Here is a 19,271-nt window from a genome sequence, read left to right as displayed (position 1 = left end):
AACCCTTTATCAATTAATTGTTGGAGTTCTTAAATTAGGTTTGGTGAAGTCAAGCGTTACTGCCCAATTAATAATTCAATATAGACTAAACTGCAGCCCCCTCCTCCATACATATTTCTGTTTTGCATCCCTTCTGCATCCTCCATTAGGAGACACTATAAGTTTCCACTCCCACTGTCAATCAGCCGCCTGAATGTCACGTTGGCTCTTATCAGACCAAGTATGACTGTGGGGTAATTTCATAACTGTGCCCATAGTGAGGGCCACCAAAGACATTATGCAACTCTGCTCTTAAAAACTACCCATTGTTGCCTCACTTTTTTTTGCAGTCTGGCATTAATAATGCGGATGATGCTTCAGAAAAAATAAAACATAAAAATGTTACAGCAGTTTTTTTGTTGTATATGTCAGGATTCATCCAAGTCATCTTCCTCCTGTTTTTTTTTCAATAACTCGCCTCCACACTTACTTTGTGATTGTACCTGTGTAAATAAACCCAAACAAGCCAGCGCCTTCACAACCACATGACCTCCCCGCTGCGTTCTGGGTGGAGGAGGGGGTACTTTTTGAAGGGTAGGGGGGGCGCATTTGTTTGGAGCAGTGTGAGCTGATGCGAGCGCCGTACCAAGTGATGCTCCTGTATTAAAGCAGCCCGCTGTGGTTTGGCACAGAGCGGGACGCATCACTTTAACCCCGCGGCTCTGCCCTCCGGACTCGCCCATATACTCCGCGCAGCCTAGATAATAAGTTGAAAGGATGTGTGATGCTGCTGCTGATGCTGCTGTGAGGAATCCTGCCACGCGATATTCCTGAGGACCTCGCGCTCCAGCTCAACCCCCGTTTATTTTTTCATAATTTCCTTCAACTTCGATGGCTCCAGTGGCCCAATTGCACTCATGCTCGCAGCCGAGGAGGAATGTAAGGTACGGGCAATCCACCGCCCTCACAGTGCGCGGAGTCGCGTTATGATTCAGGTCCCTGTCTGAGTGCCAAATCGGTCGGAGGAAAGAAAGATTAAAGATCAAACTACTTTCGAGATGTGAATTTTTTAAATGTTTTTTTAATTCTTCAACCGTCTCACTTGTCCTATGCTTCCGACAAGGAGGTTTCAAGAGGAAAATGATTGTGGCATAAACTATTTCTGGACACGTCTGTCACAGGTATCACCGTTGGACTGGACAGGGTGGATGGTTATTTCCCAAAAAATTCATGTATTCTGCATCCAGTTGTGGGAAACACCTCCTACTATCTTCCAGAACAGCTCGAAAAGAGGAATGCTGGTCCAAGATTTAATACCATTTACTTTAAGTTTTTGGCCTCTTTTCTTCGGCCACTGCCTGCTCTCGCTGTTTTTACTTTCGTGCCAGGTAAGCATCGCGTCCGGGCGCGCCACTTGTCCTTTTACGCATGGGGGCAGGTCACACAATTGTATCTGGGAACGGATTTTGGGAAGCAGGGCTGATAAAGGAGACCAGAAACTAACTTATTTTACAGTGTGGGGTTACCACAGGGCACACCTGCATTTAGGAAAAAGGGGAAAAAAAACTTCCAGCCACACGTGTATTGTGAGTTTCCACTGCATGAAAAATGCAGCTGTGCAAAACGGCAGGCGCAGACAGGGAGCTGTCTTGTTGTGGGAGCATGAAGCAGTTTTCATGAAAACGTTCCCACCAGGATCCCTGCAGCAGGCATATGTTAGTGATGAGTATTTTAACCTTTGCCCCATGCTTCTGCCTACAGATAGTTGTTAGCTGTTGTTCACATGCAGGCAACATTGCCTGGGTTCATGTGTAATGTGATCTGCTTGAGTTTCCAAGTCCACCCACGCACACTCCTCGGGGCAGCCTGCTGCCCACTCTGCTGGTGGGTGGTTTCTTCCAGAGAAAAGGGCTGCAGCCGTCGACGCGATTCTGCATGTAACCACGCACACAGCATCCCCAATGACAACAACACTGGAGCTGTGATGAGAAAACAATCTTGAGAGGATATCCACCAAACTGAAGGGATGCTGAGTGTGTGCGGTGCACGAAGCGCTGCTGCTATTTTGGAGTAATGCAGTGTCTTTTATCTCTCTTGCATTTAGGGGGAAATCCAGAGGTCATGCTCTCGGTCTGTGGCGGAGAAGGTTAGTGAACAGTGCCAGTTGGCATGCCACTGTAGGAGATACCCTCCCCTCCCTCCACCACCGCCTCCACCTCCTCCCCCACGGCTGCTGGGAACCACAGGTGAGGCCTTTTGAGAAATCATCCAAGTTCTGCCTCCTTTGGTCTCATTCTTATCAGCAGCTGGATCTCCCAGCCGCACAAGACCTGATTTTATCATCAAGATTAGCGTAGGATTGCCCATGTTTGGGAGAAGTTTGGCACTCTTGTGTCTGTAATAGAGCCAGGAGGATGCTGACGGCTAAACACAAGATTAATTGAAGCCGGGTCTGACCTTGGGGAGTACCATTATACTTGTAAAATCCATGCCTGGGCTGCAGTGCTTAGTAGTTCAGTAGTAGAGTTTCCCCTGCAGGACCTCCTGATTAAACCACTGATAAATGAATTAAGTTATCTTGTTACAATGGAAAATTGCAGGCTAATGAACCAGCATTGTTTTTAAGTTTAGCCAACAATACAACATGTGTATAAAAGTCTTACCGCTTGTTAATAGCAAGTATTTACAGTACGTTTCTTGATTGATTGCCTGTCATGGGTGTCGCTCCTGTCCTCCCTCTCACTCCCAGATCGTAAATCCACTGACATATTGGCAATCATATTTTGCCAGCCCGCTTGTTGAAAGTTTATGGGATTTGTATGTCATTGCAAGCACCTTAATGAACAGCGCCCTGAAATATTTGACAGGGTCTGCTGAGGATGCAGCCTCCCTGAGCTATTACTGTGACTCTTTAGAATTACCCATCTGGAGACCTTAATGTTATGAGGAGTGAAGAGTACTTAATCACCAAGCCCTGAAAAGGTTTTATTCAGTCAGTCCAAGTGATTTTTTTTTTCAGTCTGGTCAAAATTGATGGATTTTTTTCCCTCCTGACTCACCATGTGCATTGCTTGAGAATTCTGAAACCCTTCAGTTATTCTTGTCAAGATCTCTACACGAGCCCTGCCTTAGCCAACTGGCAGCCAGCAGAAATGATCTTTGCAATGCCTAATTTTGACCAGTGCAAAAGTGGAGTTGTTCTTCTATTCGCGGGTTAACATGTTCAAAAGTAGCAGTTTTAGTCACAAACCAAAATAATAAAATGACTCATTAAAGTTCATCTGAACACCATAAAGAACTCATTTCCAGATTTTTCCCTGATTTGCAGGCTACAAGAGATTATCTCTAAAACATGTCACTAATAACACATATAATAGAAAACACTAACATGAAAACTGGGACAGGGAGTGAGACCATTATCTGTTAAAAGTAAAAAAAAATGAGGAGGGCTGTCTGTTAAGTAAGCGTCCATGAGCTAAAAATAATACGTGGGTTTCTTTTAAAAGAGCCCACTTTTTTACATTGGAGTAGATCCTTGCCAGAGACGTAATAAAATCCTTCTGCTGCTGACAAAATACAGGATTAAAACTGAAGTTTGGCTGAGAAGAGCTTTCAAACTCACCAATGGTGTGATTTTCTGGTAATGCCATGCCATTTGGTGGAAAATTGCTGTCCTGAATTGGAAGTTACTGAGTTATTCTTTTTATTTAGAAAAAATCATTTAGTCGATTAAAATAAGAACCGATGCAAAGTAACAAGTATGTCATAGTACATCCATTAAAAGGTCATTTGAAGCCACTTCAAATTAGACTAAACTTTTATTTGCTCAGATCTGTACATGACCAAAGGGATTCAAAGGTTTTGTGAGAAAATCAGATGCTGCAGAAATTCTACATTACAGACACATAGCTGCTGATGCATGGATATACAACATTCCTGGTGATTAGTTCTAATCCACAGACCCAATGTGGAAGGACCAGAAGGTTCTTGCAACAGTAATTGGTGTGGAAAAGTGCTGGTGTAAGGAAGGCTGACAGGAATTTAAATGATTCATGGTGTCGAGCTGTAAATCTTTGAACGTTGAACCCAAGGCCTACAGAGCAAGCAAGGGCACAGCTACCCCTCAGCAAGGAAGAAAATCACCTTCATGCTCTTCCAAAACTTTAGATTTATATTTTTCATCAAGATATCGTTTTTTGATTCTCCTGTGAACCCGTAACATTTTCTTACAACTTCTTTTTTTTCCCGTGGTCAGAGGCAGAGCCCATGGTGCCCTTGTTGACGCCCTGGTGGATGGAGGTGGACCTCATAGTGCTCGGGACGGTGGGCTGTGTGTCAGTTGTCTTCCTCCTCTCTGCCATCATCATCTGTTATAAGGCTATTAAAAGGTTAGATTTGACCCTCTTTGTGGAAATATGTTACATCAAATGTGTTTAATTCATAATTTGGAACGGATCTTGGTAAAATAACATTTATTCTCAAACATTGAATGCTGATTGAGTGTGGCAGAGAAAAAGAACCGTAAAGAGTAAATCCATGAAATTGGCATGCAAACTAAAATCACTTTAAGAGATCAATAAAACGACAAATAAATTAATAAATTGACCAGATCATGACAAAAACCATCAGGGCCAACCAAAAGGATGACAGAACTTGACAAGGATTAACTGAAAACCAGACACTTAAATAGACTGAGGGCAATAATTAAGATTAAGACCGCTGTGGATCATGAACCGGAAACTGGTGTGACTGCCTGACAGAGAGCAACCAAGAACATGACCAAAAGCAACTCGAACTGAAGTGCAGAATCCACAGAGTACCACTCCCCAAAAGAGCAGATCCCAGATTCCCCAACTCAACAAATCACTTGGGAGGACAGGACCTGGAGGAACAACAAACCAAAAGATAACCAGAAACATTTAGGGTTCCTGCAGCTAACCAGATGTGAGTGGTATCAGAGAACACCTCCTTAGGAACAAGCATGAAGAGGAGCAGCCCCAGTGACCCTCCTCAGGGACAGGAAACATGAAGTGTGGCCCCAGCAACCCTCCTCAAGAACAGACATATGAAGAAGGCTAGCCCTGCCAACCAACCACAGGAAAAGGACAGGTAACATGAAGGAGCAGTCCCAAAAAGCCCCCTCAGGAAGAAACAAGTGAAGAGCAGCAGCCCCCGGTGACCCTCCACAGGAACAGGAAACTTGGAAGGATGGCCCCAGCAATCCCCGACAGTAACAGATTGGGTGGACGTGGAATTGCATGACTTGAATCTGACTGCAGCAGGAAAACCCGTGGCCCCATGGTGTGGACTGCAGTGGCAAAAAACCCTGCCACTGCAGCAGCTAGCATTTAATAAATTGACCAGAACATGACAGAAACCACTGGGGCAAAAAAAAGGGATGACAGAGCAAAACAGAACAGACGACCTGACAAGGATGAACCGAAAACTGGACATTTAAATATGCTGAGGACAATTAAGTGAAATTAAGACAGCTGTGGATCATGAATCTGGAACTGGTGTGACTGATTGACAAAGGCCAACTTAGGACATAACCAAAACAACTTAAAACTGCAGCTAATGTAGGATTAAATCCAATAATTAACCAGAACAGCCAGAAGGGCTGCACTTTGGCACAGTGGTTAGCGCTCTTGCCTCACAGCCCCGGTTCAAATCCTGACTGGGATTTGAACAGGACCTTTCTGTGTGGAGTTTGCATGTTCTCCCCTGTGCATGTGTGGGTTTTCTCCATGGACTCCTGCTTCCTCCCACTGTCCAAAAACATGCTTCATAGGTTAATTGGTCAACCTTAATTGTCCCTAGGTTTGAATGTGAGAGTGCATGGGTGTGTGATTGCAGGCACCCTGCAGGCTACCCTGCAAAATGTGCCTGCAACAGACTGGCGAACTGTCCAGGGTGTCCCCTGCCTCCACCCACAAGTGGATAGGCTCAGGCAGCCCCTTGACCTAGAAAGGGAAAAACAGATTAGAAGATGAATGATTGTATGGAAGATGAATGAATTAGCCAGAACAATCAAGATGAGTGCAAGTTGAAAAACACACTCTTTATAAAATAAATACAATTATAGACACAAATATCATATTATTGCACATCACTTGTTGACCGTTCTGAAAAGTCATCTCCGACAATTACCTTCAGATTTTTCAGAGAAGCTTTGCTAAGATAGAACCAACTATACCAAGGGTTGGGCTAACTTTTTGACTTGTGGGCCACAGAGGGTTCTAAAATCTGAGAGAAGGGATGGACCAAGAGCTGATGTGTGGAGCGTTTTGGTAGTCCACCTCATCAGAGAAAGAAATAACATGGAATCTTGATGAAAACATGCTTGAAATGATTAAATATATATATATATATAAACTAAACATTTTTGATTTTCATCATCATTTCAGAGCCAATTGCCCCAATCACTCTGAAATGATTGATGTCCCTCAAGGCAAAATTACGGAAATGCTGCATTCATGAGCGGTTGGAATGATCAGAAACATCAGAAAACCAACAAATCTTCCAAAAATCACATGCTGAAAAACTCTCTACATCCAAGCAAAGGTTACTTTATTTGTAGAGCACCATTTATGAGTGGACTCCAGAATTACAGGGAAAATAAAACCTCTATGAGGATTGTCAATGTGATTTATTCCAGTTTGGCAGGCCAGATTAAATCATTTAACGGGCCGCATATGGCCCCCGGGCCGTAGTTTGCCCACCCCTGAACTATACTGTTTAAGTAAGTTTTTAGTCCGGATGTTTATTATTAGACTGCGTGGTAGTGTAGTTAGCACTCCCCCTTTACAATGAGAAGACCCTGGTTCGAATCCCAGCGAGGTCTTGTGTGGGTTTTCTCCAGGCGCTCTGGATTCCTCCCACAAACATGCTTCACGGGTTGATTGGGGATTCTAAATTGTTTCGTAGGTATCAATATGAGTGTGTGTGGTTGTGATGAACTACCAAACTGTCTATGGTGTATCCTGCCTTTGCCCATCAGTTGTTGGGATAGGCTCCAATATCTCCATGACCCCGAATAGGAATAAACAGACAGAAGATGTATTGAAGCTTTGAGTCTGCAGGAAGGCTTCTTTTTTGTGGAGACTTTATTAAAGACTTGCAATACAGAACTTCTGAAAGAAATATAACCAGGTGACCAAACCATTTGAAAAAGCACTTGTAAATTACATTTTTTATTCAGATTAAGCTCCTCACCTCATCTCTGAAAGGTCATCTAAGACCTTCAGAGGAAGCTTGTTTTGACATCTGGTTATAATTTGGACTACATATTTAACAGTAAATTTCCAACTTAGTATTTTGAGCAGTACAAATTTGTACAAACGTCTTATAGTTTAGTGCAACACATTGATTTTAGATGTGCTTGAAACAGACTCAAACACATCTAAAGCATCAATAACAGAGAAATGTCTTAACTGAGAAGGGACACGCTTGTTCTTTTCAGGGAAGACTCTTCCCTCAGACCTAGAAGTGCTGACAAGTCTTCCATGCAACAACTCCCTTAAAAGAAAAATCCTGTAGTGACCAGTCAGACCTACCTCACACTGAGTGTAAAAGGAATCTAGTGGCCAGTAGAAAAAAGTCCTAATAAGGCTTTTTCTTGAAAAACCTTTCATAGGACCAAAAAGGAATAGTGCACAAACCTCATTTAAGTCTAAAAGACATGCAGACGGTGTGGACTAATTTCACTGCAGGAGAGCTGGTTCAGTGGGTAGGAATCCCAGAATTCACAAAATATTGATTAAAACAAATTGCTGCATTTTTATAAGCATTTTCTACCTATCTGCAGTTACAAATGGGACATTCTTGTTAATAAAAAGTTGTAAGAATATGTGTGGAATAACTTACATGAATAAAATTGTGTAAATCAGGTCATAAAGCTGCTATTTTTTGTCTCTGATGCATTCACTGACAGGGGAGTAGTGAGTTATTATGTGACGAAGCTTTGTACCTGATTCCTCCTGCTCTAACTCAATATTTCATATTGATGCTTTTTAAAAGGTAGCCTTCAAAAGTGGCTGCAAGCAAAGTCACTTGCACAACAATAATGCATGAAGTGTATGATGACCCTTTCATCACCTTTTTGGGTCACAATGAGGTTACATAATGAAATGCACACAAGTCCGAGAGGATGATCCACAGGGCTGAGTCATGCATAAGGATCCACCACTGAACATGATGAATTGAAGTGCGTGCAGGTGAAATGGTTTTTCATTCACGTCAGTGTTTACAGCCTCTGGTCCAGCTATGTGGCAGTGAACGCAGGAGGAAAGCAGAGGATTCCCAGCTGTTTCAGAGTTTCCTCCCATTTGGCTCATTAGAAAAAAAAATGCTGCGTGAGGTTTGAGCCTGCAGCACAACCAGACCCAATTTTCTTTGAGACATTCAAGCTGCATGGTGTCACTTATGTACTCTGACATCCCAGAGTATGTATGTAGAGATTTGACAAATGTTTGTGCAAACTTGATGCGTTTGAGGTCTTGATTTGTTTACTATCATCAAAAATAAGTAGTAAATGTTGGCTCCATTACAAAAATAACATTTGCTGAATTTGGAGCTATTCCATATTTTATTCATGTCTCTTTAAAAAGATGTGGTATAATGCCTCTTGTATTTATGGAACTGTTTTAAGCCTGATTGCCAGAAATAGCTTCCCTCAGCAGATTTTTTTCTTTTGCTCTTTGAACAACAAATAGGCAGTCAGGCAGTGGAAGTAATAAGTGGTTGGCTCAGGAAATCATTATGGCAATTTTCCAGACCCCTGTGTAGCCAAGGGGCACCTTTTTTTTAATGCAGCAATGGTTGGAAAGTGTTGTTGCAATATGGGCTCCAGCCCCAAACCCAAGTTATTATTTATGAATTAATTTGTCATTCAGTCTCAGGCTCCATCTTTTATACATGCAAGCGGGTCGTGTCCTGAAGTGCAGCGAGCTCCAGACTGCAGACTTTGTGCCACACCAAGCTGCCTTACACTTTGAATAAGAAGTACACAGACTAGTGTAGCCCCGAGAAGAAAAAAGAGGAGGATTAAACAAATTAATCCCATAAATGATCAATATTATTATTAATATTGATATTACAAAGTTACTAAAAGGAATATGTTTGAATAAAAACTGGACTCATTAGACATTCATGAGCAATCGACCAATAGGAAAACAAACTAGAGAAAAATAGAACTCCTTTTAGTCATAGATGCTGTTGTCATCTATCATTTTTAACAGGAAGGAGAGGAATTAGCACACTGGTTGGACAAATGTAATGTCCACTCGGAGGGAAAGACTTTAGGCAACAACAAAGTGAGAAGAGTCTGTCAGTGAGAACACAGCTTGTTATATATAGCCCTTCTAGACCCTTAGTGCTCAGGGCTTTCCCAATAAAAAAACAACTGGCCATGAGCCAAAGCTTGTGCACTGCAGAAGAGCCAGTTCTGCAAGTCCCAGCCCTAATGGCTTTTTGTTATACTTTATAATCTTTTTCTGCCAGTCATCTGTCAAATGGAAAGGGACTCAAAGAATCGCATTTATTCAATTCTATCCAGAGTCCACAGCACCAGAAAGGCTGGTGAGCGCAACCACAAAGAAGATGAGTGAAACACATGCTGCGTTTCAGTGTTGTTGTGCTGTCCAAATCAAACACCATGACTCTGCAGTCCAGGCACTCGGCCATCCGAGGAGTCAAAACAAATAAAACTCTAACCAACTGAGTATTGAATGCTGTTCTTAATCACTTACTGCACTGGGAAGCACATTATACACTGCATCACTTTTTTGTTGCCAAGATTAAATGACAGAGAATCTAACAACAAAGCCAGTTTGGGGAAACAAAAGTTTGTATCCTCAGTTTTATTTTCCAAATTGTCAACCATTAAACTCAGAAAATTGCTTATTCTGCCATTTTTAAACTATAGGATGTTTCTTTAATGTCCAGATGGCCAGAGTAGCTCAACACATGTCCCAATATCACAGTGATTCTCTCCCCAAACCCCAAAAAAGCAAAAGTGTGTTGTGATTGCACAGCTTTCACATGAAATATTAATTTAATCTGTGAAGTGTTGTGTTGCACCTGCCATGTGTCAACAGCATGCCATTTATTATTGAAAGTCTGGGCAGAGGTCGGCTTGACGCCCCAGCGTTCTGCCCTGTGCGGTGGCCCAAAGCGACACGGTCAGTCTGTGCGAAGATTACATCCTGGGAAGAATAAACAAGGCAGAATCACCTTTGAGCTGGCTGTCCATCAGCAGCCTTTTCAAATGCGGCAGAGGAAAACTGCTCTTTAATACTTGCTGCCTCTTCTTTCCTTGTTTTGAAAGGTTATGATTAAGCAATTTTGGCGATAGCACTTTAATAAAAATGTTAAATATCCTTATTGTCCAATCAGAATGTCAAGAAAGTGGTGGGCTAAATTGCAAAATAACCCCTGTCCTTTCAGAGCTCCCACATAGCAGACAAAGAGCCGGACAGTCTGCCAGAATTAAGGATTTGTCCTTGCAAGGCAACGCTGAAGGGAGCCACAGTGGACAAATGAAGCGCCACAGAGAAGCTTCAGCACTTTATCTGAGAGGGAAAGGTCCTAATAACCTTAGTCAAGGAAATTCCCTCTGAAAAAGTGTTGGTGCAGAAAGAAAAGAGATATGTGCAACCGCTTCACCCATCCTGTAACTGGAGAGATTAACAAACAGGAATTATGATGCGGACAAAAAACAGAGGACCAAAAAAGTATTTGGTGGTCACTGATTCTGCAAGATGTCCCACTTAAAGGGATGAGAGAGGTCTGCAAACTGACACTATGGATGCACTTCTGTTATGAGAGACAGAATGTAAAAACATAAAAAATCAGGAAATCCCATTGTTGTTGAATTTATTTGCATTATGGTGCAAAAAAGCATTTAGTCAATAGCATAAGTTTGCCTCAATGCTTGGAACTGTAACTGTGGTTGTCAATGACAGAGGTCAAACGTTTCCTGAGGTTTGTCTTCATCAGGTCTGCACACACTGTAGCTGCTATTTTGTCCCACTGTTCCATGTAAATCTTCTCAAGGACTGTGATGTTTTTGGCTGTTGCTGAGCAACAGGGAATTTCAACTCCTTCCACTATTGGATTGAGGTCTGGAGCCTAACTAGACCTCCAGAACCTTGAAATGATTTTTACTTAGTGGTTCCTTCATTGCTGGAGCAGTGTTTGGGATCATTGTCATGTTGGAAAATCCAGTTGTAGTTCATCTTCAATGTCCATGAGATGAAAGAGAGGTTTTTGCCTCAAATCTTACCATACATGGACCAATTCCTCCTTTCCTTAAGATGAATCAGTTGGTTTGTCCTTTTTGCAAAAAAGCTTCCCCAAAGTATGATGATTCCACCCCCACCACTCACAGTGGGTATGGTGTGGTTGGGATTTTTCTAATTTTTTCTCCAAAAGTTTAATTCTTCACACCAAGCTGTTTGCTTAGTTCATCTCAGTCTTGTTCAGGTTTACAATCTTTTCCATGGTGTCCTTTGACAACTCTTTGGTCTGGTTCATTGTGGAGAGGTTGCAGTCTGACTGTTTAAGGGTTTGGACAGGGGTCTTATTCAGAATATCAGTTCAAATAAGTGCAAATAATACAGGTATCAAGTGGAGGATAGAAGACCCTTCCTAAAGATAGTTCTGTGAGGGACAGAATTCTTATTTGTTTGTGCTAAATACTTATTTCAGCACCCTCATTCAAATAACTTTTTAAACCTTTAAAAAATAAACACGATACTACTTAGAATTTTTGTATCACACTGATGGCATGATGTGGCACCAAGGAGGCACCGTTACTGTGTTTTAATTCATTCCTTTAATATTTATGGCAATGGCCAAAATTCTGCTAGTTGTAGTTCAGGTTTACTATAGTTCAGGTTTACTATTTTAAAATCCAAGCTCGATCCTGCCCTTACCTGCCTAAGCAGACACTTATAAATTAATAATACATTACTTCCTAGATGCGCTATAAAACTATCCAATTTGATTCCAGTTGTTCACACAGACTGTTTTATTGTCAACACTTTACATTATTTCATTTACTGTCCTCTTTTTGTTCCAGGGCCCTTAATACGTCTTTGTGATACTGTGCAAATTGTTTAATTACCCCCTCCCTTTTTTTTAAGGATTTCTAACACTTGTTATGTATCCAGTTTTTGTAATAGGATCAACAACTTCCTTTTCAAAGTTGGTCCAAGCTTTCTTAAATGGTTTTGCACATTAAAAAAACTTTATTCATATTTGTTTTCCCATCTATCCATTCTCATCACATTTTCTTGTTTATGGATGTATTCCCAGGGCAGTAGCTTTGAAAATATCTTTGACTCAACATTGTTGTACAGTTTTATTCAATTTTTTCTTCATCTTATAGCTTTTTAGCTACAGCTTCAGGACAAAAAAAACATCATAAGAAAAGAAAACTGCCATTTCCATGTTTGAATGATGGATTTTTAGAGAAATCCTTTTTAAAAGTGTATCTAGTAAAAATTTTGAATGACCTTCTTAGATCATACCTTTAAATTGTTAAATTTTCTCCCTCATTTGGTGGGAGTCATTGTTCGTTTTCTGCAGCATTTAACTTGTTTAGGAACCGAAGAAACTTCATCCCATAGCTGTGAGTGGATGAAAGAATGTGTATGAAAGAATGTGTCTACATCTTCTACCAGGGAACAACAAAAGACTCAAGTAACCATGCACACCTCTTCTAAACTTCCAACGAAATACTGAAATACCTCTCCAACTTCACTTAGCTTGAACTAATTTGAGTCCAGAAAATGTTGCCTGTAGCAACACCATCCCTAGGGAAAGCTGGTCTATCCCAAATCCCTTTGCTGCACCTGTATCCAACTCACTGCCTCCCACAGCAAAATGTGCTTCTACTGGGATGATGGATTGGTTCTTTTCCAAGGCTTTCCTGGACCCACAGGGACACAGCAAGCAGCATCTGTTCCATGAGGCCAGCATGTGTCCCTGGTGCACAGCTCACCTGTTCCGCTGTCCCAGCTGACTCAACTTTTAGTTTTGCTCTTAATTTAGTTGGAGATGAGTCCCATCCAAATGCAGATTGAATGTAAACATGAATTGGATGTCCTTTTCATGGCATTTAGGGACTTAAAGTGGCTTTAGTTACAGTTTGCAAGCTAAAGTGTGGAGCTTGTCTGATCTTCTGCCCTCTATGTCGGTTTCCTCCGTGTGCTCTGGCTTCCTACCACAGCTGAAAAAACATGCATGAAAAGTGGATTGTTGATTCTAAGGCTCCCATCTTGCCTCTAGTGCCTGCTGCCTTAGCAGATGGTCCATACGTGTTTTATGATTTACTGCTAGTGCATTGACTGTTTCACAGCAGGCACACGGCTTATGCCTTTTTGCCAAGCAGCCATACATCCATCGGCGTCATGCTACCAGGTGTGTCCAGATGTTCCTGTCTGAGTGCACACACACCCCCAAACGTGCTGCACGTGTAACATGCAACTTCACAAAAAAACATGGTGTGTTTTGGGTGTTTTTTGATAAATATGGTTTTGATGTTTAGAGATAGGCGAATGAGTAGAGTAGCTTATGACTATAAAATTGCATTGTTGCATATTAACATCCATCATGCATTTGAACCCTTGGTTTTAAAAACAAAAACAATACATTGTAAAGAAAGTAACTAAAAAGGTACATTTTCAGGAAAAATGAAAGGTGCAACATCACAAACAAAATATATAGTAGAAAACATCTAAACTTGCAGCATTTTGTCATTAAAGAAAAGAAAAAATCTCTCCAAAAATTAAATTTGGGGGATTTTATTCAGTGTGTCCACCATCGTTTTTAAAAGAGCAACAACTATTTTATGTTTTATTGTTTTGATAGAGATTTCTTGAATGTGTTAGTTGTTTTGTTCCTTTTGAATATTAAATACCAATTTTTTTCCCATTTGTTACATGCTTTTATATTTCTTTGATTGCATCACATCAACATAGTTGTGGAGCTTTGAGTTTTCAGACTTTAAAAAAGACAATTCATACCTTGAGAGTTGGAGTTGCATTAGGTTACATTACACCATGTGTTAGATCAGTTCACCCTCAGCACTCTGTTACTAGAACTTTTTTCCTTACTGCACAATTGTTTGAGATGGTCAGCAGATTTTGCATGTTTGTGTGGAGTTGCACCAGCTGGCCTGCACTTTCAGTCGAGAAGGTGGTGGGCAGGGTGGTGGGAGTGGGGGGGGCAGGATTAAGATGTTGCTCGGGGTCCTGTGAATGCAGCGTACAGTTTTGAGAGGGACAATGACTGTACGAACTGTATTTAGATCTGTCTTTGACTTACATAAGGCCAAGCAGAGGAGAGCAGCTGATGGAGTCAGTGCAGAAACTACAGTACACTGGACAAACATAATACCTACAAATGCATTAAGAAGTGCATGAAAGAGACTTCACTGAATGACACTTCTGCTCACAGGCCACTAGCAGTCACAATTTCTTTTTATTTTACCCACAAAAAGGCAGCTTTGCAAAGCAGCCAATGGTGAGAGGGGAGAGGTTATGTATTGATGTTTTCCGCCTAACATAGCTGTACTGCAGGAAAAAGCTCCATGCTGTCCAAGAACCTTCAAAGAATGAGTTTCTCAGAAAAGATTGGTTAGACTATCAAATCCCTCTGAAAGTTAGCAAACCTCTGTTTACAGTTTTGCTCAGTCACTTTAGTACAATTCTCAGATCAGAATGAAATTCCCAAAACTATTTGTTCAATCTTCACATCATGATGTCACTTGTGCACATCATATAAGCACTTTCTCACTTCTTTGAACAAGTTGCAATTGCTTTGGTACATCCATGCAAATGATTATGCACAATTCTCTGCTCTTTGCTACATTATCAGTTGTTTATGTCATGTTGATCAAAATGTATTATATAGTTCATTGTGCAATAGTCTTACTCCTCAAAACACCTAGTCATTAGTTCATCGTATAAGTCATTAACTGCAAAATGGTTGACCAAGTTGTCATAATGTGACAAACATATTTCGCTGCATTGCAAGAGAGGATATTCGCTGTGATGTGGATGAGAATTTGTGGCCTAACATACAGGAACGACAAGAGGTGTAGGAAGACCACACCAATTCCTACTGCACTGCCTGTACTGTTGTACAGAATATTGTCCTATCTTTTTCTTCCCTTTGTGTTACTGTTTGCAGTGGTTTTTTTCTATTTTGGTATGACATGGTCTGTCAACAAATTACAATATGAACAATAAAAGTGTAAATGTGAATTTTGTCCAGTCTCTTGCAATCAAACAGAAAAGGTGTAACTTACATTTTACAATAATTGTCATCAAAACTTTAGCCATAGTTTACATCAGAACCTCCCTCTAAAGTACACAGTTATATTGACAACAAGACTAAGTAGTTTGACTGTCTTGTTCATAGACAATGACACAAAGACTTGAGATTCCGATGGCACTGACATGTTCAATGACATAAAGACTTAGTTTTGAGAGATGAACTAAAGATTTTGAGCAAGTTATAGGCTTTTGCAAGAAATCCATAGTGTTTTGCTGTTTGTACACATTGTTTTGAGAAATGCACACACGTATTTGCAAACTTCAATTCTGATCTGAGAATTGTACTAAAGTGACTGAGAAAAACTGTAAAGACCCACTACAATGAAAATATTTTTTTGTGTGTGTCTTCAACATGTTCTTGTGGCATTTTTCTCATGACGGAGGGCATGTATAAAGAAAATTAGGATTAAAACGAAATTTTTTTCAAACTGTATTCAAATCGCGAATAGAGGGGCTAACAAAAAATGCTTGTTAAAGTAGTTACAATCTCCCTCCCAGCCAACAAGGCCAAGTGGGCCTCATGTGATTTAAAAGTGGGCATAAAATGTGGGCCCCGAATGGGTTTGTCTGCAGTTTCTGTGGTGGCTCCACCTGCGTTTGCCCACATTGGCTGGAGTGGGCACTCAGTGGGCTGGCTCGCTGTGCGGCGAGTTATGCCACCCAGGGGCCGGTAGAGCTAGCCAAGCTGTCCACCATGGAAACTGCAGACAAACCCATTCGGGGCCCACATTTTCTGCCCACTTTTGATCATATGGGGCCAACTTGGCCTGGCTTGGCTGCTCCACTCCGTTCTGATACATCCCCTTGCGTAGAAATGAATACTTAAACGTCTTTGTTTTCCTTGTCTGAGCTGGCATGTGGCCCAAAATTGTACAGCTGGATAGCCCCAATATTGCTCGCCATTTTTGTTGCGCCAGTAATGTTAGGTTGAGGTTGTCAGGGGCTGTAAGCTAGTGGGACAGAGTGTAAACAAGGAGATGATTGGAAATGACAACAGGTTCACTCTGCAGGAATAGTCCCGCCCCCAAACTCAGAGGCGAATTTCAAATGATTTACTGCCTCTCTGCAGAAACTACAGGATGTCCTAGAAAACAACACTGTTTTTTGTTTTGTTTTTGTTTTTTGGCTAAAAACTGCATAATTATATTTAAAAGTCGACAGGGAGGTAACACAGATCAAAAGATGAATGAAGTGGGACTTTACAGAAATGGCTGTAAAACATACAATTCTCCGCATCATAAGGTACACCTCAAAGTCATCATTTTTTACAAAAAAACAACAGTTCGCCTTATAATCCTCAGTGCTTATGTATGGATTAATTCTGCTGCAAACACGGCTATAGATAGATAGATAGATAGATAGATAGATAGATAGATAGATAGATAGATAGATAGATAGATAGATAGATAGATAGATAGATAGATAGATAGATAGATAGATAGATAGATAGATAGATAGATAGATAGATAGATAGATAGATAGATAGATAGATAGATAGATAGATAGATAGATAGATAGATAGATAGATAGATAGATAGATAGATAGATAGATAGATAGATAGATAGATAGATAGATAGATAGATAGATAGATAGATAGATAGATAGATAAAATCAGCTGTGCCCTATAGTGGAGGAAGTACTGCAAATTCTTTTCTGTGGTTAGAAATTTTTCTAATATTTTTCTTTTTTACAGAAAACCACTGAGGAAAGAGGAAAACGGGACGAGTCGTGGAGAGTACGCCATGAGCATCCGAAACACGAAGACCATTAGTACGAACAACACTGTGGTATAAACATTCTCCTGAAGTCCACAGGAGCTGACTCACATCATGTTTCCCACCTTGTTCTGAAAACAGCAAACTCCTCTCACTGAATGGTTTCACCTGACATTTTTCAAAAAGGTAAACCTTTCTTCTTTGCTTGGCTTGCTGCCGGGGCAGGAGAGACAGCACCGACCTTGAGAAGAGCTGAAAACACGGAGGACAAATTGAATCAAACCAGAAAGGACTAAAAAAAAAAAAAAAAAAACCTGACAGGGACTGTGGTGTCAAAAGCAGCACAGCAGGCTGAACATTATGCTCTTAGTAACAGCAAGTGTTGCTGACAGGCTGGTTGGCTGCTGGCTGGAGAGGGACTGACTGCCGGTCTGCAGCAGATCCAGACCTCACATGCTGTTCATTCAGCAATGGAAAAAAAAGAGAGACAACAGCCCCTTCAGTCCCATGGGCAACTTGAAAGAAAACCCCCATTACAAGCAACAAATAACATGCATGCAGTTTTTTTTAACAGAGAATGCAACTTTTTTTAAATTATACTTCAACCCTCTCCCTGCTCATCTTTGTGTTCTCCAAATTGAGGCAGATGATCCGACTGCAGGTCCCAGCTCTAAGATGAGGATTTATTCAACTATGCAATTTAAAGAAACCTACACACTTCACCATGGAAGATTAAGTTTTTTGACATATGTCAAAACAAGCGTTTGACTGAGTGTGATCTGTCAGCCATTATTAACTATATTTGTTTGAAATTGTTTTTTTACTTTCTAGTAAATTTTTCCCATCTTTAAAAAATCATTTTTGATGAATTTATTTATTTGATTGGTAAACTTGTTTTCTTACAGTAACATTTATAACTTTTGTAAGTCACTTTTGATGCTCCAAAACGTTTGGCGTGCCCACATTTTGCATCCCATAGCACGCTTGTACTGCAAAAGTTGTCTGAATTTAAAGAAGGTTGATATTTCTTTTTCCTCAAGACTTCAGCTTAAAAAAAAAGAAAATATACGCTCTTTATGATGGGCTTTCAGAATGTGTGTTTAAAAAAACTAACATCTTTGCAGGTCATTGAGTTAAAATTTCCAGTTTCAAAATCAACAAGGGCCTTAGTTTCTATATTCTTTCCAGACTTGAAAATCTGAATTTTTCTCCATCTGTCAACACTTACGGACGTATAGTCCTTCACCGGGAACCCAAGCCCAAAGCTGACCTAGTGACTGGTGAGAAGCAGGAGATTTGGCTGACTGCAGATATCAGGTTGCAGGGAGGATTGCCTCAATAGAGACAAGTGTGACTCAGGCATCCTCCACATCCCGCTGGAGCAAATCAGCTAATCAGGAGCATCACTCAACACCGCCCTCCCAAACCCACCCATATAAAAAAAAATGAAATATGCGTGTGTGCATGCATGTATGGATGTGCATCTGTCTGTATGTGAGTGTGCATGCAGATGAGTGCTCTCTGTGAGAAAGCGCCCGGCTCTGTAAGTTAAGTATAGATATTGGCTAAGCTGTGGAAATGTGGAAATGAAAAAAAAAAAACAAAAAAAAAACACATGCTTGCAAGTGCACAAACGGGCATTAGGTAATAAAATACCATGTACCCCACCATGTACTTATATGAGCAAAATGATGGATGCATGAATGTAAATACTGATACTTAAGTACCTGCCTTCTGGACTGTTAATTCATGTACATTGTAACAGATCATATGTTTATACATAGTAAGAATTGAAATAATGTGCTACCATTTAGATCTATGTCAATGTTGTCACGGAGCAAGCCAATAATGTATATTTGGCAGTCAATAGTCCTTACACAATTTATGCATTATAATAGACGGTTGAAAAGATGTGCATAAGTTGATAACTGCTGGGTTTTTCAGTTGTAAATAAAGCTGTACATAACAACAGAGCTGCAGTCTATTGTGTCAAAATGGACCGGCATGCAGGTGCACCGCTACATAAAGGAGGCGAGCTGGTGGAGGGTTTTGAACGGGAAAGAAAGGGAGACTGTTATATTTAGCTTGTGAGCATTGTGCTGCGCTGTTCATGCTTTGGGCAGAGCTGAGCTGGCCTTGTCTCCTGGGCCCCCTGCCGTGCAGGACATGCTCTCAGTCTGTCTCACACAGTGCAACTTTAATGATCTGCGATCATCCGCCTTATTCCACCCC

The 19,271-nt window shown here is 40.9% G+C and overlaps 1 protein-coding gene across 2 annotated transcripts; it reads left to right on the top strand.

Moving 5' to 3' along the window:
* Positions 1-592: 592 nt before the first annotated feature.
* On the top strand, positions 593-19,012 carry prima1 (proline rich membrane anchor 1). Of its 2 annotated transcripts, none has more exons than XM_023951513.1 (4): positions 593-923; positions 2,084-2,225; positions 4,235-4,367; positions 17,018-19,012. In XM_023951513.1, the coding sequence occupies exons 1-4, from the start codon at positions 897-899 to the stop codon at positions 17,115-17,117; spliced, it is 402 nt and encodes a 133-aa protein (XP_023807281.1). In that variant the 5' UTR covers positions 593-896; the 3' UTR covers positions 17,118-19,012. The 2 variants fall into 2 exon arrangements, with proteins under 2 accessions (XP_023807281.1, XP_023807280.1); XM_023951512.1 differs by having other exon boundaries at positions 593-1,367.
* Positions 19,013-19,271: the final 259 nt, after the last annotated feature.

Source organism: Oryzias latipes, chromosome 22 (genome assembly GCF_002234675.1).
Source record: "Oryzias latipes chromosome 22, ASM223467v1".
NCBI lineage: Eukaryota > Metazoa > Chordata > Actinopteri > Beloniformes > Adrianichthyidae > Oryzias > Oryzias latipes.
Note: the sequence above shows the minus strand (reverse complement) of the source record. Positions and strands in the feature narration are given on the sequence as shown.